The sequence below is a fragment of the Bombina bombina genome, chromosome 3, assembly GCF_027579735.1.
Source record: "Bombina bombina isolate aBomBom1 chromosome 3, aBomBom1.pri, whole genome shotgun sequence".
Lineage (NCBI taxonomy): Eukaryota > Metazoa > Chordata > Amphibia > Anura > Bombinatoridae > Bombina > Bombina bombina.
Genome location: NC_069501.1, coordinates 796,344,746 through 796,361,894, shown reverse-complemented (window position 1 = coordinate 796,361,894; position 17,149 = coordinate 796,344,746). Strand labels below are relative to the sequence as shown.

Below are 17,149 nucleotides of genomic sequence, written 5' to 3'. Positions count from 1 at the left end.
TCAGAGGACCAGAGACTCACTCCGTTGGTGGCTGTCCCTGGACAACCTGTCACGAGGGATGACATTCCACAGACCAGAGTGGGTCATTGTCACGACCGACGCCAGTCTGATGGGCTGGGGCGCGGTCTGGGGATCCCTGAAAGCTCAGGGTCTTTGGTCTCGGGAAGAATCTCTTCTACCGATAAATATTCTGGAACTGAGAGCGATATTCAATGCTCTCAAGGCTTGGCCTCAGCTAGCGAGGACCAAGTTCATACGGTTTCAATCAGACAACATGACGACTGTTGCGTATATCAACCATCAGGGGGGAACAAGGAGTTCCCTAGCGATGGAAGAAGTGACCAAGATCATTCTATGGGCGGAGTCTCACTCCTGCCACCTGTCTGCTATCCACATCCCGGGAGTGGAAAATTGGGAAGCGGATTTTCTGAGTCGTCAGACATTGCATCCGGGGGAGTGGGAACTCCATCCGGAAATCTTTGCCCAAGTCACTCAACTTTGGGGCATTCCAGACATGGATCTGATGGCCTCTCGTCAGAACTTCAAAGTTCCTTGCTACGGGTCCAGATCCAGGGATCCCAAGGCGGCTCTAGTGGATGCACTAGTAGCACCTTGGACCTTCAAACTAGCTTATGTGTTCCCGCCGTTTCCTCTCATCCCCAGGCTGGTAGCCAGGATCAATCAGGAGAGGGCGTCGGTGATCTTGATAGCTCCTGCGTGGCCACGCAGGACTTGGTATGCAGATCTGGTGAATATGTCATCGGCTCCACCTTGGAAGCTACCTTTGAGACGAGACCTTCTTGTTCAGGGTCCGTTCGAACATCCGAATCTGGTTTCACTCCAGCTGACTGCTTGGAGATTGAACGCTTGATTTTATCGAAGCGAGGTTTCTCAGATTCTGTTATCGATACTCTTGTTCAGGCCAGAAAGCCTGTAACTAGAAAGATTTACCATAAAATTTGGAAAAAATATATCTGTTGGTGTGAATCTAAAGGATTCCCTTGGGACAAGGTTAAGATTCCTAGGATTCTATCCTTCCTTCAAGAAGGATTGGAAAAAGGATTATCGGCAAGTTCCCTGAAGGGACAGATTTCTGCCTTGTCGGTGTTACTTCACAAAAAACTGGCAGCTGTGCCAGATGTTCAAGCCTTTGTTCAGGCTCTGGTTAGAATCAAGCCTGTTTACAAACCTTTGACTCCTCCTTGGAGTCTCAATTTAGTTCCATGCAGATAAGGTGGTTTTACGTACTAAACCTGGTTTTCTTCCAAAAGTTGTTTCTAACAAAAACATTAACCAGGAGATTATCGTACCTTCTCTGTGTCCGAAACCAGTTTCAAAGAAGGAACGCTTGTTGCACAATTTGGATGTTGTTCGCGCTCTAAAATTCTATTTAGATGCTACAAAGGATTTTAGACAAACATCTTCCCTGTTTGTTGTTTATTCAGGTAAAAGGAGAGGTCAAAAAGCAACTTCTACCTCTCTCTCTTTTTGGATTAAAAGCATCATCAGATTGGCTTACGAGACTGCCGGACGGCAGCCTCCCGAAAGAATCACGGCTCATTCCACTAGGGCTGTGGCTTCCACATGGGCCTTCAAGAACGAGGCTTCTGTTGATCAGATATGTAGGGCAGCGACTTGGTCTTCACTGCACACTTTTACCAAATTTTACAAGTTTGATACTTTTGCTTCTTCTGAGGCTATTTTTGGGAGAAAGGTTTTGCAAGCCGTGGTGCCTTCCATTTAGGTGACCTGATTTGCTCCCTCCCTTCATCCGTGTCCTAAAGCTTTGGTATTGGTTCCCACAAGTAAGGATGACGCCGTGGACCGGACACACCTATGTTGGAGAAAACAGAATTTATGTTTACCTGATAAATTTCTTTCTCCAACATAGGTGTGTCCGGTCCACGGCGCGCCCTGGTTTTTTAATCAGGTCTGATAATTTATTTTCTTTAACTACAGTCACCACGGTACCATATGGTTTCTCCTATGCTATTATTCCTCCTTAACGTCGGTCGAATGACTGGGGTAGGCGGAGCCTAGGAGGGATCATGTGACCAGCTTTGCTGGGCTCTTTGCCATTTCCTGTTGGGGAAGAGAATATCCCACAAGTAAGGATGACGCCGTGGACCGGACACACCGTTGGAGAAAGAAATTTATCAGGTAAACATAAATTCTGTTTTTTTAAGGTTTAAATGTTAAATATTTGTAATAAAACAGATAAATTGTACTTTAAAAATGTCAAATGCATTAAAGCAATCTGAATAATAGAACTATAGTTTAAGATTATCAGACTCTTGAATGTTAAAAACCTATTTCTTTTTAAAGACGCGATGAGTCCACGTATTTCATCCTTACTTGTGGGATATTCACCTCCTGGTCAGCAGGAGGAGGCAAAGAGCACCACAGCAGAGCTGTATATATATATATAGCTCCTCCCTTCCCTCCCACTCCAGTCATTAGTGATAGGAAGAGGTAAAGTGAGGTGTTAGAAAAGATAGTTCTATCAAGAGTTTATTATTTTTAAAGTAGTGCCAAAGTGTGCTACTTTGTTCTAGGGTGTAGCCGTAGTCCATATCAGTCTCTACAGTAGAGCATTTGGTGGCTTTAGAGCAATAGGAACTGGTGGGACATAATTCTCACTGCGCCTCCTATACATTTATGCTGCCCTAATCCGGATAGCCTAAGCGCATGTAACTCATGCTTATCTTATTCCACAGGGCTATGGGAGGGAGAGGACCTCTTACACCTGCTGGACTGTCCTACTGTCGGACAGCATTCAAGGTAAGTGCTAACTTTATTACTTTCTGGGGACATCATTCTCTCAGAAGAAAGTGAGCACTACATTACATACAATCACATATCAAGGGCTAAGATAAAGATTGGGCTCTTTATTGAGATGGGACTGTGATCTCTTATTGAGGGTGAGGTCTATGGCAGCCAGTTTATTCAGGCACTGGGGCTGGATAGGCGACAGTGTTATTTTACTCCCGGCGGTTTTAATATAAAATATGTAGACCGGGAGATGGTTCCGTTTTTGCCACACCCACAATTGGCGGATATTAAAGCTGCACGCCACTTTCTCTGCGCTTGTTTTGTGTCTCTCTCGGCCCCATCTTGATTAGATCCATCTGCGCATTTGGCCCTTATAGGGTAGGTACTTAGTGCACAGTTGGCGGATCTTAGTGTTACCATGCCTGTAAAGCTCTAAAGGGGTTCTCCCGGCGGTTTTAACATTGAAATATACCGACCGGGAGATGGCTCCGTTTTTGGTAACGCCCACGATGGGTGGATCTTAATGCTACGCGTTAATTTCTCTTTGAATAGTATTGTGTCACTTATGGCCCCGTTTTGAGGGATTATTACCATCTGCGCAATCTGCCTTATTATGATAAGTGCTTAGCGCATATTTGGGCTTTACTGGAACCGGAGGAACGGTTAGTTTTCCTCCTCCTACGTTCCAGATGGTTGCTGCACAAGTAAAGGCTAAATAGTCCTGGTGCAGAGCAACTGCAATAAGACAATAATCCTAAAACGTTTTGCTGTTATATTATATATCTAACTTGCAGACATAAAATTCACCAAAAAATTCAGCAGCACCACTTCTGATCATCCAAGAAAGTTCCTTTATTATCACATAATAGGACAGGTAAGGTATAGAACAACGTTTTGGGTAGTCAACCTTTAGTCATGTTCACATGTGGAACTTTCTTGGATGATCAGAAGTGGTGCTGCTGCATTTTTTGGTGAATTTGATGTTATTGGGATCTTTGCAGTGATCCTGTGTCAGCGTGCACACACCTTGGGTTTGAGTGCTGGATATTAACTGTGTTTCTTGTAACTCGCAGACATAGATATTAGAAGGGCAGATGGGTACCTCAGCATGGTTTAGCTGAGGGGTAGTTAACTTCTACATTGTGTACTACAGATAACTCTGTTGTATAGTCAGTACTGTGGAATAGACTGTCTGACTTCTCAGCTGGGTCAGGCGAAGGTGTAAAGAGGGTTTATCTGTGTTGGAAATCCTCACATTCTTATCCTGAGTTTTCTGTCATTAAATAAAATGCATAAGTTATACTTCTGCATTTAAAGAGACAGTACCGGTGGTTATGTGTGAAACATAGACATACCACTTGTTAATAAAATTTAAGTATCTGACTTATATGTGTCAGATTGATTGCGGAGGTGTTCAAAAGATTTTATAACACACATGCAGTGCCCTGCGGTTCCTCACAAGCTCCATCTGGAGTTGCTACGCAAAACATCGCTTCTTTTATGTCATGGCAATATCTTTTAATAAAGTAACGTTTACTTATAAGTGTCTTTCAGAAGATAATTATAAAAAAAAGTTAAAAAAAAAGTTACCTTTTAAAATTTAAAGAGACGGTAAAGTTTTTTTTTTGGGTTACTTTTTGTTGTGGAATCCCAACTGTTTGGTAATTTGTGTAATTCATCCTTTGTGACTCAGGATTGATCAAGACGCCCTGCTAGGGGTTCCTTGTTTTTTAGGATGGATACCATTGTGGTACTACCAATCCTTTTCTATTTCTCATTTTTTGAGAGATCTTTATTTTGATAAAGATAGTAGTGTCTAAACCTACTCCTTTCTAGGGCGTATGCTGTCTAGGAAGCATAGTGACGCTGTTCAAGATATGCTACAAATTCCTAAAAATTTATAGTCCTCATGCAGTGCTCTGCGTTTCCTCTTTTACTCCTTTTGGAGTTATTTTGTATTTGACAGCCGGCTGTGTTCGTTGCCATTGTTATTAGTGCTGTGGCATATTGGTTTTATGCGCTATCTAAGACGCTCAGGATGAGATCCAAGATAGGATATAGGCTCTCAAACTTGCAAATGCCTTTGTTTCGGATGCTTCCCTTCAAGTTATCAAATTGGGTGCGAAGATATCGAGTTTTTTCTATCTTGGGCCACAGAGCTTTATGTGAAAAGCCCTGGTCTGCGGATGTGTCTTCTAAGTCTAAGCTTCTAACCATTCCATACAGGGGAAAGACTTGTTAGGACCCGATCTGAAGGAGATTATTTCTGATTTCACGGAAGGTAAGGATCTCCTTTTTCCGCAAGACAAGATAAATAAACAAAAAGGATGACCATTTTTTTTCCGTTCCTTTCGTATTTTCAAGGGAAACTTTCCCTCTTCCTTCTCTAAGTAGGAATAGTCCAAACCTACACAGAGACCCAACCAGTCTTGGAGCAAAGAAAGCAGTCCAAGAAGCCGACTAGCGATTCCAAGATAACATGAAGGGTGTACCCCCATCCGGAACCGGATCTTGTAAGGGGCAGACTTTCCTTCTTTGTTCAAAGCCTGGGTTCGGTATGGCTCCATAGCTCAGGGGTTAGAGCACTGCTCTTGTAAACCAGTGGTCACAAGTTCAAACCTCGCTGGGGCCTTATGATAAATATATGGAGAAATTGTGTCTCAGGGATTCAAACTGGAGTTTATGTTTTTTTTCTCCCAGAGGCAGATTCCTAATTTTGAGATCATCTGCAGAACAATCGAAAAGAGAGGCATTCTTACATTGTGTAAACGACCTCTCTGCTCTGAGCGTGATGTTTCCCGTTCCATTTCTGGAACAGGGACTGGGTTTTTATTTCAATCTATTTGTGGTTCCCAAATAAGTAGGGAACCTTCAGACCAATTCTAGACCTCAGGAGCCTAAACAAGTTTTTCAGGGTACCGTCCTTCTAGATGGAAACAATTCTTCCATCCTACCATTGATCCAAGAGGGTCAATTTATGACGACAGTGGTTTTAAAGGATGCATATCTGTATGTTCCTATCCACAGAGATCATCACAAGTTCCTAAGGTTTGCCTTTCTGGGCAAACTTTTTCAGTTCGTGGCTCTTCCTTTCGGGCTTGCCACGGCACCCATAATTTTCACAAGGGTTCTGGGGTCTCTACTGGCGGTTCTAAGACCGCGGGGCATGGCACCTTATCTGGACGATATTCTAATCCAGGCATCGTCTTATCAGCAAACAAGGTCCCATACCAACATTGTACTATCCTTCCTGAGATCTCACGGGTGGAAGGTAAATCTGGACAAGAGTTTGTTAATTCCGCAGACAAGGGTACCCTTTTTAGGAACTCTAATCGACTCTATAATCATGAAAATTTTTCTGACAGAGGTCAGAAAGTCAAAGATTCTGAATACATGTCGAGACCTTCAGTCCACTCCTCGGCCGTCAGTGGCCCAGTGCATGGAGGTAATCGGATTGATGGTGGCGGCAATGGACATCATTCCGTTTGCTCAGTTTCACCTCAGGCCTCTGCAGTTAAGCATGCTCAGGCAGTGGAATGGAGATTATACGGATTTGTCTCCTCAAATAGTCCTAGAACAAGAGATGAGGGACTCTCTTCAATGGTGGTTTCTCTGGATCGTCTGTCCCAGGGGACGTGCTTTCGCAGACCTTCATGGGTGATCGTGACAACGGACGCCAGCCTTTTACGATGGGGAGCAGTCTGGGATTCTTTAAAGGCTCAGGGAGTATGGACTTGGAGAGTCTCTCCTTCCCATTAACATTCTAGAGCTGAGGGCGATCTTCAATGCTCTTCGGGCTTGGCCTCTGTTGGCTTTATCTCAATTCATCAGATTCTAGTCGGACAACATGACAGTGGCTTACATCAATCATCAGGGAGGAACAAGGAGTTCCTTAGCGATGACCGAAGTAGCCAAGATAATCCAGTGGGCGGAGGCCCATTCTTGCCATCTGTCAGCGATCCACATGCCAGGGGTGGACTGGGAGGCGGATTTTCTGAGCAGGCAGACTTTTCATCCAGGAGAGTGGGAACTCCATCCGCAAATATTCTCCAGCTTGATTATCAAGTGGGGTCGGCCGGAGTTGGATCTCATGGCATCTCGTCAGAATGCAAAGCTTCCGATATACGGGTCCAGGTCCAGGGACCCCCTGGCGGAACTGATAGATGCTTTGGCAGTTCCTTGGTCCTTCAACCTAGCATATCTATTCCCCTGTTTGCTCTTCTTCCCCGGGTTATTGCTCGGATCAAACAGGAGAAGGCATCAGTGATCCTCCTCGCTCCTGCGTGGCCTCGCATGATTTGGTATGCCGACCTGGTGGCCATTTCATCTCTGCCACCCTGGTTACTGCCGTTGAGGAAGGACCTTCTCATTCAGGGACCTTTCCTTCACCTGAATCTAGTTTCTCTGAAGCCAACTGCTTGGAGATTAAACGCTTAATTCTATCCAAGCAAGGTTTCTTTGATTCGGTTATAGATACCTTAATTCAGGCACGTAAACCTGTAACTAGGAAGATTTACCATAAGATATGGCGTAAATATCTTTATTGGTGTGAATCTAAGGGCTACTCATGGAGTAGAGTTAGGATTCCTAGGATTTTGTCTTTTCTCCAAGAAGGATTGGCAAAGGGATTATCAGCGAGTTCCCTAAAGGGACAGATCTCTGCTTTATCTATTTTGTTACACAAGTGTCTGGCAGATGTTCAATCTTTTTGTCAGGCCTTGACTAGTATCAGGCCTGTGTTTAAGAACTAAATTCAAACTCCATGGAGGAGCAATCGGTTTAAAGTTCTTCAAGGGGTTTCGTTTGAACCTATGCATTCCATAGATATTAAGTTGTTATCCTGGAAAGTTTTATTTCTTGTTGCCATTTATTTTGCTCGAAGAGTGTCTGAGCTTTCGGCATTACAATATAATTCACCTTACCTTATTTTTCATTCGGATAAGGTGGTGGTACGTACTAAACTTGGTTTTCTTCCTAAGGTGGTTTCAGACAAGAACATTAATCAGGAGATTGTTGTTCCTTCCTTGTGTCTAGGGCTGCAACAACTAATCGGTAAGATTGTTCATAAAAATAGTTGTCAAAGAATCTCATTATCAATTAGGTGGTCAGCGATTAGTTGGTTAATTGCACAGCGCCAGCTGATTGGTATTGTGCAAACATTTTTATTTACTACTATTTTTTCTATCTGATTAATCGGATGATTATTGTCTGATTAATCGGATAGAAAATAAATAAATAAATTAAAAAAATTTTGCACAATCTTAGTTGCAGTAGATCATCAGATTAAAGCAGCTGGTGCTGTGCAACTGACCAACTAATCGCTATCCACCTAATTGATAATGAGATTTGTTGACAACTATTTTTATGATCAAACTTACCGATTAGTTGTTGCAGCCCTACTTGTGTCCTAATCCTTCTTCTCAGAAGGAACGTCTTCTACACAATTTGGACGTAGTCCGTGCTTTAAAATTTTACTTACAAGCAACTAAGGACTTTCATCAATCATCTTCTCTGTTTATTATTTTTTCTGGAAAACGTAAGGGTCAGAAAGCTACGGCTACCTCTTTCTTTTTGGCTGAAGAGTATCATCCGCTTGGCATATGAGACTGCTGGACAGCAGCCTCCTGAAAGAGTTACGGCTCATTCCACCAGGGCTGTTGCTTCCTCATGGGCATTCAAAAATTATGCTTCAGTTGAGCAGATTTGTAAGGCTGCAACTTGGTCTTCTCTTCACACTTTTTCTAAATTTTACAAATTTGATACCTTTGCTTCGGCGGAGGCTGTTTTTGGGAGAAAGGTTCTTCAAGCAGTGGTGCCTTCCGTTTAGGTTCCCTGTCTTGTCCCTCCCTTTTCATCCGTGTACTCTAGCTTTTGTATTGTATACCACAAGTAAGGATGAAATCCGTGGACTCATCGTGTCTTTAAAAAGAAAAGAAAATGTATGCTTACCTGATAAATTTGTTTCTTTTTAGACACGATGAGTCCACTGCCTGCCCTGTTCTCTGAGACAGGTTATTAATTTTTGTAAACTTCAGACACCTCTGCACCTTGGTTTTGCCTTTCTCTTCCTAACTTCGGTCGAATGACTGCAGTGGGAGGGAAGGGAGGAGATATATATACAGCTCTGCTGTGGTGCTCTTTGCCTCCTCCTGCTGACCAGGAGGTGAATATCCCACAAGTAAGGATGAAATCCGTGGACTCATCGTGTCTAAAAAGAAACAAATTTATCAGGTAAGCATACATTTCTTCTGTTAAGTGTGATCAGTCCACGGGTCATCATTACTTCTGGGATATTAACTGCTCCCCTACAGGAAGTGCAAGAGGATTCACCCAGCAGAGCTGCATATAGCTCCTCCCCTCTACGTCACTCCCAGTCATTCTCTTGCACCCAGCAACTAGATAGGTCGTGTGAGAGGACTATGGTGATTATACTTAGTTTTATATCTTCAATCAAAAGTTTGTTATTTTAAAATAGCACCGGAGTGTGTTATTACCTCTCTGGCAGAGTTTGAGGAAGAATCTACCAGAGTTTTGCTATGATTTTAGCCGGAGTAGTTAAGATCATATTGCTGTTCTCGGCCATCTGAGGAGTGAGGTAAACTTCAGATCAGGGGACAGCGGGCAGATGAATCTGCATAGAGGTATGTAGCAGTTTTTATTTTCTGACAATGGAATTGATGAGAAAATCCTGCCATACCGATATAATGTCATGTATGTATACTTTACACTTCAGTATTCTGGGAGAATGGTACTTCACTAGAATTACACTGTAAGAAAGACATAAAGCTGTTTAATAACTAGAGATTATGTTTAACGTTTTTGCTGGAATGTAAAATCGTTTTCATTTGCTGAGGTACTGAGTGAATAAATGTTTGGGCACCATTTTTCCACTTGGCAGTTGCTTAAATCTGTTTTTTCTGTCAGTTTCTGTTCTCCCTCACTGCTGTGTGTGTGGGGGAGGGGCGCTTTTACTATGTATCAAATATTTCAGTCAGCAACTCATTGTATTCCCTGCATGATCTGGTTCATCTCTACAGAGCTCAGGGGTCTTCAAAACTTATTTTGAGGGAGGTAATTTCTCTCAGCAGAGCTGTGAGAATTATAGTTTGACTGAAATAAAAACTTTTATTCTGTAATTTGTTTCCTGCTTTCAGAAATTGTTATCTTTGCTAATGGGATTAAACCTTTGCTAAAGTTGTGTTGTTTACAAGGATTGAGGCTATAACTGTTTCAATTTATTAATTTTTAACTGTCATAGATCTTCTGTGCTTCTTAAAGGCACAGTACGTTTTAATATTATTCTATTTGAATTGTATTTCCAAGTTGCAAGTTTATTTGCTAGTGTGTTAAACATGTCTGATTCAGAAGATGATACCTGTGTCATTTGTTGCAATGCCAAAGTGGAGCCCAATAGAAATTTATGTACTAACTGTATTGATGCTACTTTAAATAAAAATCAATCTGTACAAATTGAACAAATTTCACCAAACAACGAGGGGAGAGTTATGCCGACTAACTCGCCTCACGTGTCAGTACCTACATCTCCCGCTCAGAGGGAGGTGCGTGATATTGTAGCGCCGAGTACAGCTGGGCGGCCATTACAAATCACATTACAGGATATGGCTACTGTTATGACTGAAGTTTTGGCTAAATTACCAGAACTAAAAGGTAAGCGTGATCACTCTGGGGTGAGAACAGAGTGCGCTGATAATATTAGGGCCATGTCAGACACTGCGTCACAGGTGGCAGAACATGAGGACGGAGAACTTCATTCTGTGGGTGACGGTTCTGATCCAAACAGACTGGATTCAGATATTTCAAATTTTAAATTTAAACTGGAAAACCTCCGTGTATTACTAGGGGAGGTGTTAGCGGCTCTGAATGATTGTAACACAGTTGCAATACCAGAGAAAATGTGTAGGTTGGATAAATATTTTGCGGTACCGACGAGTACTGAGGTTTTTCCTATACCTAAGAGACTTACTGAAATTGTTACTAAGGAGTGGGATAGACCCGGTGTGCCGTTCTCACCCCCTCCGATATTTAGAAAAATGTTTCCAATAGACGCCACCACAAGGGACTTATGGCAAACGGTCCCTAAGGTGGAGGGAGCAGTTTCTACTTTAGCTAAGCGTACCACTATCCCGGTGGAGGATAGCTGTGCTTTTTCAGATCCAATGGATAAAAAGTTAGAGGGTTACCTTAAGAAAATGTTTGTTCAACAAGGTTTTATATTGCAACCCCTTGCATGCATTGCGCCGATCACGGCTGCAGCGGCATTCTGGATTGAGTCTCTGGAAGAGAACATTGGTTCAGCTACTCTGGACGACATTACGGACAGGCTTAGAGTCCTTAAACTAGCTAATTCATTCATTTCGGAGGCCGTAGTACATCTTACTAAACTTACGGCGAAGAATTCAGGATTCGCCATTCAGGCACGCAGGGCGCTGTGGCTAAAATCCTGGTCAGCTGATGTTACTTCTAAGTCTAAATTGCTTAATATACCTTTCAAAGGGCAGACCTTATTCGGGCCCGGGTTGAAAGAGATTATCGCTGACATTACAGGAGGTAAAGGCCATGCCCTGCCTCAGGACAAAGCCAAAGCCAAGACTAGACAGTCTAGTTTTCGTTCCTTTCGTAATTTCAAAGCAGGAGCAGCATCAACTTCCTCTGCACCAAAACAGGAAGGAGCTGTTGCTCGCTACAGACAAGGCTGGAAACCTAACCAGTCCTGGAACAAGGGCAAGCAGACTAGGAAACCTGCTGCTGCCCCCAAAACAGCATGAATTGAGGGCCCCCGATCCGGGATCGGATCTAGTGGGGGGCAGACTTTCTCTCTTCGCCCAGGCTTGGGCAAGAGATGTTCAGGATCCCTGGGCGCTAGAGATAATATCTCAGGGATACCTTCTGGACTTCAAATACTCTCCTCCAAGAGAGAGATTTCATCTGTCAAGATTGTCAACAATCCAGACAAAGAAAGAGGCTTTTCTACGCTGCGTACAAGAGCTCTTGTTAATGGGAGTAATCCATCCAGTTCCACGATCGGAACAGGGACAGGGGTTTTACTCAAATCTGTTTGTGGTTCCCAAAAAAGAGGGAACTTTCAGACCAATCCTGGACTTAAAGATCCTAAACAAATTCCTAAGAGTTCCATCGTTCAAGATGGAGACTATTCGGACAATTTTACCTATGATCCAAGAGGGTCAGTACATGACCACTGTAGATTTAAAAGATGCTTACCTGCACATACCGATTCACAAAGATCATTACCGGTACCTAAGGTTTGCCTTCCTAGACAGGCATTACCAGTTTGTGGCTCTTCCATTCGGATTGGCTACAGCGCCAAGAATCTTCACAAAGGTTCTGGGTGCTCTTCTGGCGGTACTAAGACCGCGGGGAATCTCGGTAGCTCCATACCTAGACGACATTCTGATACAAGCTTCAAGCTTTCAAACTGCCAAATCTCATACAGAGTTAGTGCTGGCATTTCTAAGGTCACATGGATGGAAGGTGAACGAAAAGAAAAGTTCACTCGTTCCACTCACAAGAGTTCCCTTCCTGGGGACTCTTATAGATTCTGTAGAAATGAAGATTTACCTGACAGAGGACAGGCTATCAAGACTTCAAAGTGCTTGCCGCACTCTTCATTCCATTCAACACCCGTCAGTGGCTCAATGTATGGAGGTAATCGGCTTAATGGTAGCGGCAATGGACATAGTACCCTTTGCACGCTTACACCTCAGACCACTGCAACTGTGCATGCTAGGTCAGTGGAATGGGGATTACTCAGACTTATCCCCTTCTCTGAATCTGGATCAAGAGACCAGAAATTCTCTTCTATGGTGGCTTTCTCGGCCACACCTGTCCAGGGGGATGCCATTCAGCAGACCAGACTGGACAATTGTAACAACAGACGCCAGCCTTCTAGGTTGGGGTGCCGTCTGGAATTCCCTGAAGGCTCAGGGACTATGGAGTCAGGAGGAGAGTCTCCTGCCAATAAACATTCTGGAATTGAGAGCAGTTCTCAATGCCCTCCTGGCTTGGCCCCAGTTGACAACTCGGGGGTTCATCAGGTTTCAGTCGGACAACATCACGACTGTAGCTTACATCAACCATCAGGGAGGGACAAGAAGCTCCCTAGCTATGATGGAAGTATCAAAGATAATTCGCTGGGCAGAGTCTCACTCTTGCCACCTGTCGGCAATCCACATCCCGGGAGTGGAGAACTGGGAGGCGGATTTCTTAAGTCGTCAGACTTTTCATCCGGGGGAGTGGGAACTTCATCCGGAGGTCTTTGCCCAAATACTTCGACGTTGGGGCAAACCAGAGATAGATCTCATGGCGTCTCGACAGAACGCCAAGCTTCCTCGTTACGGGTCCAGATCCAGGGATCCAGGAGCAGTCCTGATAGATGCTCTGACAGCACCTTGGGACTTCAGGATGGCTTACGTGTTTCCACCCTTCCCGTTGCTTCCTCGATTGATAGCCAGAATCAAACAAGAGAGAGCATCAGTGATTCTAATAGCACCTGCGTGGCCACGCAGGACTTGGTATGCAGACCTGGTGGACATGTCATCCTGTCCGCCTTGGTCTCTACCTCTGAAACAGGACCTTCTGATACAGGGTCCCTTCAAACATCAAAATCTAACTTCTCTGAAGCTGACTGCTTGGAAATTGAACGCTTAATTTTATCAAGACGTGGGTTTTCTGAGTCAGTTATTAGTACCTTAATACAGACTAGGAAACCTGTTACCAGAAAGATTTACCATAAGATATGGCGTAAATTCCTACATTGGTGTGAATCCAAAGGTTACTCTTGGAGTAAGGTTAGGATTCCTAGGATATTGTCTTTTCTACAAGAAGGTTTAGAAAAGGGTTTATCTGCTAGTTCATTAAAGGGACAGATCTCAGCTCTGTCCATTCTGTTACACAAACGTCTGTCAGAAGTTCCTGACGTCCAGGCTTTTTGTCAGGCTTTGGCCAGGATTAAGCCTGTGTTTAAAACTGTTGCTCCACCATGGAGTTTAAACCTTGTTCTTAATGTTTTACAGGGCGTTCCGTTTGAACCCCTTCATTCCATTGATATAAAGTTGTTATCTTGGAAAGTTCTATTTTTAATGGCTATTTCCTCGGCTCGAAGAGTCTCTGAATTATCAGCCTTACATTGTGATTCTCCTTATTTGATTTTTCATTCGGATAAGGTAGTCCTGCGTACTAAACCTGGGTTCTTACCTAAGGTAGTTACTAACAGGAATATCAATCAAGAGATTGTTGTTCCTTCTTTATGCCCAAATCCTTCTTCAAAGAAGGAACGTCTACTGCACAACCTGGATGTAGTCCGGGCTCTAAAATTTTACTTGCAGGCAACTAAGGAATTCCGACAAACGTCTTCTCTGTTTGTCATTTACTCTGGGCAGAGGAGAGGTCAAAAAGCTTCCGCTACCTCTCTTTCTTTTTGGCTTCGTAGCATAATTCGTTTAGCTTATGAGACTGCTGGACAGCAGCCCCCTGAAAGAATTACAGCTCATTCTACTAGAGCTGTGGCTTCCACTTGGGCCTTCAAGAATGAGGCCTCTGTTGAACAGATTTGCAAGGCTGCAACTTGGTCTTCGCTTCATACTTTTTCCAAATTTTACAAATTTTACACCTTTGCTTCATCGGAGGCTATTTTTGGGAGAAAGGTTCTTCAGGCAGTGGTTCCTTCTGTATAAAGAGTCTGCCTATCCCTCCCGTCATCCGTGTACTTTTGCTTTGGTATTGGTATCCCAGAAGTAATGATGACCCGTGGACTGATCACACTTAACAGAAGAAAACATAATTTATGCTTACCTGATAAATTCCTTTCTTCTGTAGTGTGATCAGTCCACGGCCCGCCCTGTTTTTAAGGCAGGTAAATATTTTTTAATTTATACTCCAGTCACCACTTCACCCTTGGCTTTTCCTTTCTCGTTGGTCCTTGGTCGAATGACTGGGAGTGACGTAGAGGGGAGGAGCTATATGCAGCTCTGCTGGGTGAATCCTCTTGCACTTCCTGTAGGGGAGCAGTTAATATCCCAGAAGTAATGATGACCCGTGGACTGATCACACTACAGAAGAAAGGAATTTATCAGGTAAGCATAAATTATGTTTTTCTTTTATCAGGGGCTTTTATTTTTGGAATGCATGAACAAATTTATTTCCTCACCCTAGAGCAATACTCAGGTGAACAGAACCAGGATCCTTTTTAACCTGTATAAAAGTCACTCCCATTCGCTCACACCTCATTCTTATTTCTGTCTGCTTTGGTAGAAGTGACACTTTCTTGCCAGAACTGATGTGTTCGTCTTTGGCTTGTGAGCTGGTGCTTGTTCTGAATGCTTACTCACAGTATCCTCAAATTTGTTGGCTCGTAGATTTGTCAAGACCTACAGTAATGTAAATAGAACACACCTTAAAAGTATTAACATACCTTATTTTCACACATGTGTGGATGTACTCTATCTCATCTATGGTACAGTATGTAATTGCAAAGTTTAATTTGATCCCATAGCCTTCTAGGATAAATTACAAATTCACAAATTACCAGAAAAAAAATAAATACATTATAGACCAGCTTGGCTTAAATATATGCTGCTAAAATAAAAACATTAATGTAAATGTTGTTCTGCAACCAATATAAATATAAGTACTTTTCTAAGATGCATTGCAATTTACATTGAGGATAATATAACATTTTAAACATTAACTTTTTTTCTCTTACTTATAGGAATTTGTTAGTCTCTATACAGATTATATTCTAAATAAATCAGTGGAAAAACAGTTTAAAGCTTTCCGAAGGGGCTTTCACATGGTTACCAATGAATCTCCATTAAAGTACCTGTTTAGACCAGAGGAAATTGAACTTCTCATCTGTGGAAGTAGGGTAAGGATGGTTGTTTTTGTAACAATCGTTAATAATAATAATAATTAAAAAAAATAGGAACATCACAGAGGTTGATTTATTTTCAGAATTTGGACTTTCAAGCTCTAAAAGAAACCACAGAATATGATGGGGGCTATACCAGAGACTCAAATATTATTAGGTATGTATACATCAATTTTATTATAGTTTTATATAACTAAAATGTTTTTCTCCTATATACCCCATCTTTTTTTAAAGAAATTAAAAATGATACTTTGTTTAATGTTTTTGAAAATAACTGACCATCCCCTTTACACCAGTCAGCCATGACGCTGGAAGCGCGTCAGTAGTGATCATACATTTTTTTAAAAGCAACAAATGAATTGAAGCAATAATTATTTTGGAAACATAATTCCTTGTTCAGTACTTTCATGGTTAGCTGAGGAACATGGGAAATTTACAACTAACATAATTAATTGGAACATTTGTGCTCTTGATCATCATTATGTTTGAAAGCAGCAATTTAGTAGGAAGATCTTACACTGTTCTTCCTTAGACTGTCCCATGTTTTACTTTTGATGTTCACCAACTCCTTAATATTGGTAATTTAAGTACTCAAGCCTATTGATAATTGCAATAAATACATTTCTCCAGACTTTACATATATATATATATATATATATATACTCATATGTTAAAGGGACATTAAACACTATATACATTTTAGAAGCACAGTATTGTAGTTATTCCCCGCTTCCCTCTAGTCAAGGGTGCGGCCATGTTGAAATCTAGACCACTACTTTCTAGTGCTGTTGTTTTTGTACATGTGAAGCAACACTGCTTATGATACCTGCAATGTAACCTAGGTTCAATAATGGTGACAGCCCATAATTTTAGGGAGGTGCATGAAATCTAAAAACACAATATTTTCAATGAATAACAAGTGTAGAAATTTTATGACTTAATATGATATTTTGGTTCCCTACATGACTAGGAGAATAAGAACACCATCATGCTTTATGGTCATTATTCACTTTAAATGCAAGCAATGAAAACTATTATAAAAAAAATTACAATCATGTTTTTAGATATGTGAGCATTTTCTTATTTTTATTTTTTCCCAGAGAGTTTTGGGATATAGTAAATTCCTTTACGGATGAGCAGAAGAGACTATTCCTTCAGTTTACAACAGGCACAGATCGGGCACCTGTGGGAGGACTTGGCAAACTAAAGATGATTATAGCCAAAAATGGCCCAGATACTGACAGGTATGTGTATATATGTTGGTATAAATATATATATATATATATATATATATAAAAACCCATCAGTTGTACAGTGTTACCCTCCAATGGTCATCTGCCCGGGTGCCAACATGCAGTCAATATTCCAAAAGAAATGGTCGCACTCTCAGGTCTTTTAGTGAAAAATCGTGGTAAATTTTAATGAAACGTTTTCGGGGTATTCTTCCCCATCATCAGCATAAACATACAGTGC

General features: G+C 42.1%; 1 protein-coding gene across 2 annotated transcripts in view; it reads left to right on the top strand.

The window, feature by feature from the left end:
• The window catches only part of UBE3A (ubiquitin protein ligase E3A), a 274,247-nt gene that overhangs the window by 216,701 nt on the left and 40,397 nt on the right, over nt 1-17,149 (top strand). For both annotated transcript variants that reach the window (XM_053707716.1, XM_053707717.1), the window contains exons 8-10: nt 15,518-15,673; nt 15,760-15,833; nt 16,777-16,920. In XM_053707716.1, the coding sequence (XP_053563691.1) occupies nt 15,518-15,673; nt 15,760-15,833; nt 16,777-16,920 (374 nt within the window). The remainder of the gene's footprint in view (nt 1-15,517; nt 15,674-15,759; nt 15,834-16,776; nt 16,921-17,149) is intronic.